Source organism: Artibeus jamaicensis, unplaced genomic scaffold (genome assembly GCF_021234435.1).
Source record: "Artibeus jamaicensis isolate MK-2021 breed Jamaican fruit bat unplaced genomic scaffold, CSHL_Jam_final contig_685, whole genome shotgun sequence".
Lineage (NCBI taxonomy): Eukaryota > Metazoa > Chordata > Mammalia > Chiroptera > Phyllostomidae > Artibeus > Artibeus jamaicensis.
This window is the reverse complement of record NW_026521924.1, coordinates 36,076,977-36,086,671: the sequence shown is the minus strand read 5'-3', so window position 1 is coordinate 36,086,671 and position 9,695 is coordinate 36,076,977. Positions and strand designations below refer to the sequence as shown.

Here is a 9,695-nt window from a genome sequence, read left to right as displayed (position 1 = left end):
CTTTACCCCCGCCGGCCGAGCGCAGCCTCCGCCCCTCCCGTCCTCCCCTCCCTCCGGGTCCCTCCCTCTCGCCCTCCTCCCCTCCGGCTGGAGGCGGGCAGGTCCGGGCGGGGCCGCGCAGCTGAGCCCACAGCCCGACTCCGGGCCGGTGGACCGAGCGGCCGGCGCGGCACGGGGGGCATGAAGTTGGGCGCACGCGGGCCGCGGGGCGGGGGCGCGGCAGAGCCAGGAGCCGCCGGCATCTAGAGCCCGCTGGGTGCGCCATGGAGCTGGGGGGCCTGGGGTCGCCGCCGCCGCTGCTGCCACTGCTGCTGCTTCTGGGGGGAGGCCTCCTGCCCGGTAAGTTTCGGGGACCTGGACGGCCCCCTCTCGCACCTTTTCAGGGCGGCCCGGGACCACCAGAGCCGGAGGAGGGGAGGCTCCTGGCTGCAGTCCCCGCGGCGGGTGCGCGCTTTGGGGCAGCCGCGGGGGCTCCCCACCCCCAGACGCAAGGGCTGTCCTTCGGCCTCCGGCCGAGCAGGGCAAGGACGGAGTTAATCCGCCCGAACGCGGGGAGAGGGGTTTGCGTGGCGTTGTGCGGGGGAGCTGCTGTTTCGGCAACTGGACCCAGAGGCCCCCCTTGGGTGGGGAGAAGCGCCGGTCTCAGCCACCCCCGCCCCCGTCCAGCCGAGTCCACCTGCGGACCCCGCCCCCGTGTTGGCCCCTGGTCTTCCGGACCGGGGAGCAGCCCTTTGTAGGCAGCCCCTGCCTCAGGCTGGCAGACCTAGGCGCATCGCCCCTTCCAGGGCCCCAGCCCACAGGGGTGGGGAGTCCCTACCCCTCCACCGCCCCACCCCGGGGCAGCCACCTGGCTCTTCTGGGGGCGTGGGAGGCGTGGAAGGGGGACGGAGCCCCTGGCTGTGCGCCTTCCCGGTCAAAGGGACTAGGGGACAGAGGCTGCGGGCTGGGCATGCAGGGTCTGGGTGCTGGGCCCAACCCAGGGGCGCATGGACAGGGGCATCTCCCCTCCCCCTCCCCCCAACCCCTCATGATGCGTGTGTGGGGACCACACACGGGCCATGGGGCTGGGCCCAATGAGGGGGCCCTTCACAGGCCCTCCCAGTGCGGGGGGCTCTCTCCAGCCTTCCCAGAGGGTGGCACACAGTCCACCCAAGGAGCTGGGGACTGGCTCAGCATTCACAATGCCTCTCCGGTGCCTGGGCCGGACTCGGGGAGCGGCAGCCACTGCATGCTGGGACCTCACGCCCCTTTTGTCTCCTGCCTGGGCCTGCCCGCCACCCCATCCTGCAGGTCCCCCCCGCCCTGTTCTCAGGACTGTACTGGTGGCTGGAGGTGCAGCCTTCATGGGGGATCTTCCAGATCAGTGCTGTGGGAACTGTCCCCTTCTGGGGAGGGGGCCTGTGCTTAGAGGGTGGGGGCTGGGAGGGCTCCCCTGAGGACGGGGCAGTCACCCCGGGGGTAGAACCCAAAGCCAGGATAGGGCCGTGCGGGCAAAGGCCCTGAGGTGAGAGGCAGGTGCCCAAGGAGAGGGAGGGAAGCAGGCAGGGCAGCTGAGCACGGCCTGGTGTGGGGCAGGGGGATGGGGGGCAGCCCCGGGGCCCCTGAACCCTGCGGCTGAGCCACCCACCCGCCCGCCTGTCCCCAGCGAGCAGCCACGTGGAAACTCGGGTCCACGCGGAGGAGCGGCTGCTGAAGAAACTCTTCTCCGGCTACAACAAGTGGTCTCGGCCCGTGGCCAACACCTCGGACGTGGTGCTCGTCCACTTTGGCCTGTCCATCGCGCAGCTCATCGACGTGGTAGGTTCGGGGCCTGGCCCGCCACAGAGTCCCGCAGGTGGCCCCGGGCCCAGGAGGCTGCAGTGGGGCCCGGACTGCCGTCCCCGCCCCGCCAGTCCCCCACGGGACCCAGGCACCCCTGTCATGAGGTCCACAGAAGAGGCCGCAGGACCGAGGGCGTCACCTGAGTGTCGGGCACGTGGTCTCTTCTCCCCAAATTGGCTGCAGGGGGTCAGAGCTGTGTAACAAGTGGGGCCCCGTGCACCCCAAGGCTGATTTGGTGGAAGCAGGAGGGGGCAGGGGCCTGCTCACTGGCGCCCACGTGCAAAGCGCCTGTCCTGCTCCTTCCTCAGCTGGGAGCCCTGGGGTGCCCCCTTCCCCACACACCGCAGTCGGGAGGTCGGGGCCCCAGCCACCTCTGCAGCTGGCCAGACCTGGTCCTCATTTTCATTCTGGAAAGATTCAGGGCGGTCTTGTCCCCATAGCTCTTAAGTCCCATCCTGGGCTTGGTTACCCCCATGGACGAGGTGCTCATTCACCCCATCTCAGCCCGGGCCTGTCCTTGTGGGTAAGGACATGCAGGGCCGAGGGAAATGGGCCCCGTCAGGGAGGGGCCACCACTGCTTTACTTGTCTGGGTCCTAGGACGAGAAGAACCAGATGATGACGACGAATGTGTGGGTGAAGCAGGTGAGTGGAGGGCCCCGCCCCTGCCCCGCCCCCGCCCCCTCACCCCTGCCCCTGGCCTCTCAGCTGCGGCTCTCTGCGCCCGCCCCGCCCAGGAGTGGACCGACTACAAGCTGCGCTGGGATCCCAGCGACTATGAGAACGTGACCTCCATCCGGATCCCCTCGGAACTCATCTGGCGGCCAGACATCGTCCTCTACAACAAGTGAGCCAGCCGGGCTTGGGGGCGGGGCTTAGCCGGAGGCGGGGCGCGGCGGGGCAGGGCCTGCGTCAGTAGGCGGAGTCCCAGTAGGGCAGCTCTGCCCAGGCCAGGTGAGCAGGGGACCGCCTGTGTCCCCGCCTCGCCCGAACCAGCGAAAAGACTGAGGGGATCTGTGGCCACCAGGCCAGCCCCAGGGACGTTGGGGGGCCACCACCTGGCTTGGCCTCGGTCTCTTTCCCAGGGGGCCAGGAAAGGGGGCTGGGCCCCCTCCCCCAGAGCTGCTCTCCGTCAGCCTGCAGTGGCTTTCAGCATCTGTCCCCTGCCACAAGCGGAAGCCCTGGATGACCTGTCCCATTCCAGATCTCAATCCCGGTCCCCCAGCCACACTTCCATCTGGGCTCTGGGCCCTCCTGGGACCCTCCGGGGGCGGGGGTTTCCCTGAGCCCAGGGCAGCCCGACGTCCTCCCATGTGCCTGTGTCCCTGCTGAGCCTTCGCCGAATCCACACCCACGATCCCCGTCTCAGCCTGGGCCCCTGGGGGCTCCCGGAGACCAGCACTCAGCTCCCTGCGCCCGGCCCCGCCTCCCAGCCGGATGCCCACCCGCCACACACAGGCCCTCCAGGGCCCCCGGGCCTGGGCCTGACCCACAAAATGCTGATGTTTGATTAGGAACGACTCAGCTCCTCTTCCAGCTCAACTGACCCCAGTGACTGCCGTGGGGGAAGCGGCTACACGTGAGGGAGCCCGGAGATGCTTTCAGGACCCATTGTGCGAGGGCAGCTCCGGAGTGGGGGGCGGGGCGGGGCTGCTCTCTGTGAGCCACCATCCGCCCCACAGGCCCTTCTGGGGCCCATGCTCCGCTCTGGGGCACACATCAGCGTCAGCTCTGGGACCCGGGTGAACCTCGGGTTCCCCGAGAGCCAGAAATTCCCTGCAGCACCCCGAGCTCTGGGACCTTGTGGCCCTGGAAAGGGGGGGCCGCCCCCAGTCCTCCACCCTCTCCTCCCTGCCAGAACCCGAGGGAGGTATCGGGGTGGACACCAGTTCCTCTGTGGCTGTGGCTGACATCAAGGTGATCTCTGGACAGGACCCGGGGGGGGGGGCAAGGAGCTGAGCTGGTGGCCTCAGCCACACAGGAGGCCCGTTTCCAGGGGCAGCGGTTGCCGCTGGCCGGAGGTGTGCACTTGATCATGGCCGAGTGGTCAGCCCGCACTGCTGGGGGAGGCAAAGGGCAGAGGTTGGGGTCCCGCTTTTCCGAAGGCTTTGGGGCACCCGAGGGTGAAGGTCATGCACGTGAGGCCATGCTGCCAGCTCAGCGCTTTTCTACACTGTCCCTTTGGGGCAGAGGGTGTCCCGTGACCACTCATGGGGCATCTCAGGGCCTGGAGCAGGAACCTGGAGCAGGGCCGGACGGGCTTCTCTGCTCTGCCCTCCCTGCCCTACAGCTGCAGCCACACGCAGGCGGGGCTCAGGACTGGACAGTTCCCCCCGGGCCTGCGGGGCTCACCCCTCTCTCCCTGCCCAGTGCCGACGGGGACTTCGCCATCACCCACCTGACCAAGGCCCACCTCTTCCACGACGGGCGGGTGCGGTGGACGCCGCCCGCCATCTACAAGAGCTCCTGCAGCATCGACGTGACCTTCTTCCCCTTCGACCAGCAGAACTGCACCATGAAGTTCGGCTCCTGGACCTACGACAAGGCCAAGATCGACCTGGTGAGCCTGCACAGCCACGTGGACCAGCGGGACTTCTGGGAGAGCGGCGAGTGGGTCATCGTGGACGCCGCGGGCACCTACAACACCCGCAAGTACGAGTGCTGCGCCGAGGTGTACCCCGACATCACCTACGCCTTCGTCATCCGGCGCCTGCCGCTCTTCTACACGGTCAACCTCATCCTGCCCTGCCTGCTCATCTCCTGCCTCACGGTGCTCGTCTTCTACCTGCCCTCCGAGTGCGGCGAGAAGGTCACGCTGTGCATCTCCGTGCTGCTCTCGCTCACCGTCTTCCTGCTGCTCATCACCGAGATCATCCCGTCCACCTCCCTGGTCGTGCCGCTCATCGGCGAGTACCTGCTCTTCACCATGATCTTCGTCACCCTGTCCATCGTCATCACCGTCTTCGTGCTCAACGTGCACCACCGCTCGCCGCGCACCCACACCATGCCCGCCTGGGTGCGCCGCGTCTTCCTGGACGTCGTGCCGCGGCTGCTGCTCATGCGGCGGCCGGCCGTGGTCAAGGACAGCTGCCGGCGGCTCATCGAGTCCATGCACAAAGTGGCCAGCGCCCCGCGCTTTTGGCCCAAGCCCGAGGGGGCACCCGACTTCGTGAGCAGAGTCCCGAGCCAGGGGGTCCCCTCTCCCACCCCGTCCTTCTGCGGCCCCCTGGACGAGGCGGTCAAGCCCCAGCCCGCCTGCACGTCGCCCTCCGGGCCGGTGCCTGCTCTGCAGCTGGCGGAGGCCGGGAAAGCCAGTCCCTGCCCCTCACCTGGGCCCTGCCCCTCGCCCGGGCCCCGCTGCCCACCTACCAGCCCTCAGGCCCTGGGGCCGGCCACAGCCCGGTCCCTGAGCGTCCAGCACATGTCCAGCCCCAGCCGAGCCGCAGAGGGTGGTGTCCGGTGCCGGTCTCGAAGCGTCCAGTACTGCGTTCCCCAGGACGAGGCCGCTTCCCAGGCAGAAGGCCCCGCGGCCGGCTCTCCCCACTGCCCGAAGGCTCCCTGGGCCGGGCTCCCACCCTCGGCCCAGGCCTCGTCCTGCACATGCAGGTGCAAGGAGCCACCTGTGGGGTCCCCAAAGGCCACCTCCAAAGCCCGAGGCTCCAAGACTCCACCCCGGCCCCCTCCGCTGTCCCCCGCCCTGGTGCGGGCCGTGGAGGGCGTCCACTACATCGCAGACCACCTGAAGGCGGAGGACGCGGACTTCTCGGTGAGTCCCCACCCCGGCAGCCCCCGAGGTGCCCAAGCCCACGCGGGGCCCTCTGAAGGAGGGAGTGCCCAGTGAAAAAATGCAGAAACTGGGCCCAGACCATGGGGACACCCGCTCAGGCTTCATGGCCCTAGGCACATCTGTGCATGGTTAGCTCCGGCCGCCGGCCCGCACCTCCTCCGCGGCGTGCTCGGCCTGGTTCTGGTTCCCGAGTGTCGCCTGCTCTGGGGAACGAGCTGACTTCACAAAGGGTTCAGATGATCGGTGGCTTTGGTCTGTGCTGAGTTTCATCCTCAGGATGGGGAAGGGGGGACGCAGGCTCGGCGGGGGGGGGGTGGGGGATGAAAGGCGGAGGGAACAGCCCGCCTCCCGCCCCAGCGGGGTCCCGGTGGACGTTTTATTTTTAAGTGCCCTGCTTGTTCTCGGGCTCCCAGTGAATGGGCAGCTGCTTGGGCTTGGTTTGAACCCCTCAGGATGCCTGACCACTAAAAAAAGCCCAGCAGAAAATGGCGACGGAGACCCCCCCTTTCCCTCTGTGGTCCCACGAGGGGACTGGGGAGCCCTGTGCCTGGAGGGGCCTGTCCCGTCCCTTTGTGCCCACCGACCTGGCAGGGGGGCTGCCTCCTTTCTGCTCACAACACCCGGGGCTGTGCCTGCCTCTCTCGTGTGCTCCGCACCCTCAAGGGGCTCCAGGGACCGAGCGGAGAGACCCCACAGACCCCGAGGGGCCCTAGGACACCTGGGCAGCTGGCCCCTGAGCACCCAGGTGGTCAGGGCCCCTGGGCCTCAGCTGCCGCTCTTGGACACCGTGCCCCGTCAAGCCCGTTACCCAGGGTGCTCCTGGCCCTTTTCCTGCACGGCCGGGCAGTGCAGGCGGCCGCTCCCTGGGCTCACTGGCTCCATCTGGAAAACGGGGGGTACTTGACCGTGCCCACGGTGACTCCTGGGTTTAGCAAGCCGGGAGCAGGTGCCACTGTGAAACGGCCTGGACAGTGGCCGGGTCCTGGTGTGCATCCGAAGGCCCCCCGGGGCTCAGGTGAAGTTGGGGGCACAGCACTGAATCCCCGTCTCCCAAGGTGGCTGTGGTGTTGCCCCTTCCAGGGCGCTGCCCCTGAGCACCGTCAGTGGGAGGGTGGCGTCCCTGCGCCCCCACCCCACACGTCACCCCAGCACAGGGTGTCTGTGCCGGGCTCCGAGCCAGTGACGCGGGCCTGTGTTGCAGGTGAAGGAAGACTGGAAGTACGTGGCCATGGTCATCGACCGCATCTTCCTCTGGGTGTTTGTCCTCGTCTGCCTGCTGGGGACCGCGGGCCTCTTCCTGCCGCCCTGGCTGGCTGGCATGATCTAGGGGCCCCTCGGGAGCCTGCGCCTGCCTCCCGGGGGGCTCTGCAGGGGGCGGGGCTCACCACTGGCCGGACGGTCCCCCTGTCTTCCGTCCGCAGCCCCCTGTGGACGCCATGTGCTCTGGCGGCTGGGGCCTGGGAGGTCTTATTAAAATTTACCCAGCGCTCAGCCACGCCAGGCTCCTGCACTTGCATCCGCTCTCTCTCTGCAAAGGTCCCAGCAGTGTGGGGGCCTGGTGCCACGCCCTTTAGCCCTCCCAGCCCCAAGCCCCCCCTTCCCCGTGGGACCCCGCATGTGGGGCTCTGCCCTCACAGGGGAGGGACCCTTGGGCTCGGGAGTCTAGGGGTTTGCCTTTCAGGGGTCCTGGGGGGTCTCAGGCAAGCACTTCACGGGGCCCGCAGGTCCCTGTGGGCCCTGGGAGTTTACGAGGGACCCAAAGTAGCATCCGGGACCTAGGCTCTGGGTCCCCACCCAGGCTTCCTGCCCTGACGCCTCCCCTGTAGACTCCCCTCTGTGCACAGCCCCCACCAGGGCCCCCTGGGGCCCACCCATGAGCAGGGACTTCCCTGACATGTCCTCAGCTGTGGTGAGGGTGGGAGAGCCTGAGGACAGCCCCCCAGGGCAGACTGGGACCCTCACGTTTGGTGCTGGTGGTGCCACGCCCTCGGGGGGGTGGCAGGGACCCCCCACAGGCCTCCTTTCCTTGGAGCTCAGCCAAAGGACCACTGTCACCCACAGTGCAGGGGCCATTGGCCCAGAGGCGGGGGCGCCTAAAAGCTGGGACCGTCCTGGGGGCCTGGTGTCATTCCCCGGAGGCCGAGTGCTGGTGGCACTGGCAGTGCGCCCCAAACCCTGGAAAACATTGCCCAGGGTGGTGTGGGGGTGGCTCGGGCTGCCCTGCTTCCTGATTCTTTGGGATCCTCAGTCAAGGACAGCACGTCCCCTCCCGGGGGTGACGCTGGGTGGAGGGAAGAGGCAGGGGGAAGAGCGAGGGACCAGTCCTGCCGTGCACTGCCAGGGCCCCTCTGCAGACCCCGAGCGACACCCCTTGCCCGAGAGCCGTGACTCGAGGGCCCTGACTTGCGCCCCGGGGTCCTCCTGCCCGGGAGGGGGAGGCAGAGGCCCCAGGGTCTAAGGTCCGGGCCTCCTCTCCTCTCTGGCCCCAGGCCACGTGGGACCCCATCTGCCCCGCTCTGCTCCGCTTCCTGGGGGCCTCAGGGCATCATTCTGGGACACTGCAGCCTTCTACCCCCGCAGGGCAGCTCACCCGGGACAAGTGAGACAGAGCGGTAGGGACAGCAGGCCCCAGGAGGGGAGCAGGGACACAGATCTCAGACGGGAGGCCCTCAATCCTCCTTATGTAAGTGAATGTGGCCGCCAGATGCGCTGGCATCTGCCAGGAGCAGCCCTGGCGCCGGGCCCGGCCACAGACGTGCCTCTCTGGGCCGGGAGAGAGGCCGAGCACCAGATGCGGGACCAGGAAGACACGTCAGGAAATGCACAGTGATAATGGAAGTGCCCTGTTCCCACCGCAGCAGACGGGCCTCGGCAGCGCGTCTCCAATGTGGGACCGGGGGTGGGGAGAGCCTTTGTTGTAGATTTACAAGCCACAGAACCCACAGTCTGCAGCCCTCAGATGAGTGAGGGTCACTGACTTCGACTCCAAGCACCCAGGACGCTGCTCCACCGGAGGGCGCCGCCGGGCTGGTGCGTCCTCATTTCTGTGCATCAATCCCGGAGACTCTGCTGCGGACCCAGGGGGTGGGCAGACGGAGGGCCGGTGCAGGGCCTCGCTCCCACCTCCCCCCATCTCTCGCTCCCACTCCAGGCCGGTGTTTCCCATCCTAAGTCACCCAGGGCCGGGGGAGGAGGGACAGGCTGGTGCCCCAGGGCCTGCTGGGGTTGTGCTAAGTAGCTTCAGAGCTGCCCAGCCCGGCCCCTGGTTCCGCAAGGTGGGGAGGCATAGCCCTCCTCTCAGGAAATCAAGGAACAGACCCTGCCCTCAAGGGTGCTGGCCCCACCCCGGCCAGCCTCTGGGGCACAGAGCACTCCAGGTGCACGCACACCTGTGCGGGGTCACGAGGTCATGGGCCATGAGTCTTCCTCGACAGCTGCCCCGAGGCACCTGCCAGCTGTGTCGCTGGAACAGTTCTCTCATCTCCTCGTCTTGGAGGGAGTGGGAGGAGCTCCCCCCAGGGTGTTCTGGTCCAAGGCCTCCGTCTGCCCTTGACTGAGGGTGTTGGGCAAGGCTTCCCTGTCATCCACAACCATATTTTTCAGTTCTAACCACAGCTTTCGAGGAGAAGCTTTGGGCTCTGATGGGGGACAATGTTGTCTTTGCTCTTTCTCTGCTCGTTGCCTTGTGGATGCCCACGTAGGAGACCCTTGCCTGTCCCCAGCTTGTGAATACCCCCCCCTTCCTTCTGGAACATTCACAGAGCTCACGGGCCTTCAGGTTCACCAGGTTTGGGGAATTGAGTGTCTGGTGCAGATGAGGGTGGAGCATGAACGGTTCCGATTGGAGCCTGCAGCTGTTCCCACTGTTTGTTGAAAACATTGCCCCTCCCCCGGAAAATGCCTAAAAACCAGGAGCCCCTGGGTCTCTCCGGGCTTCTCCTGGGTGTGGGTCGGCTGCTCCGTCCGCGCCGGAGCAGGGAGCGTGTTGTGTCTTCTGTCTGATGTGGCTGCAGAGGCCACCTCCTGGGTGTGAAGACCGGCCCCCGCTCCCCACAGAACCAGCCCCTGCCCCCGGGAGTCCTGCCCCC

General features: G+C 67.7%; 1 protein-coding gene across 2 annotated transcripts; it reads left to right on the top strand.

Moving 5' to 3' along the window:
• The first annotated feature begins 263 nt into the window (after positions 1-263).
• CHRNA4 (cholinergic receptor nicotinic alpha 4 subunit) lies at positions 264-6,995 on the top strand. Of its 2 annotated transcripts, XM_053671237.1 has the most exons (6): positions 264-339; positions 1,646-1,797; positions 2,421-2,465; positions 2,558-2,667; positions 4,191-5,586; positions 6,809-6,995. In XM_053671237.1, exons 1-6 carry the CDS (start codon positions 264-266, stop codon positions 6,932-6,934), a joined length of 1,905 nt encoding a protein of 634 aa, XP_053527212.1. In that variant the 3' UTR covers positions 6,935-6,995. The 2 variants fall into 2 exon arrangements, with proteins under 2 accessions (XP_053527212.1, XP_037009434.2); XM_037153539.2 differs by lacking the exons at positions 264-339; positions 1,646-1,797; positions 2,421-2,465 and having other exon boundaries at positions 2,627-2,667; positions 4,327-5,586.
• The last annotated feature ends 2,700 nt before the right edge of the window (positions 6,996-9,695 follow it).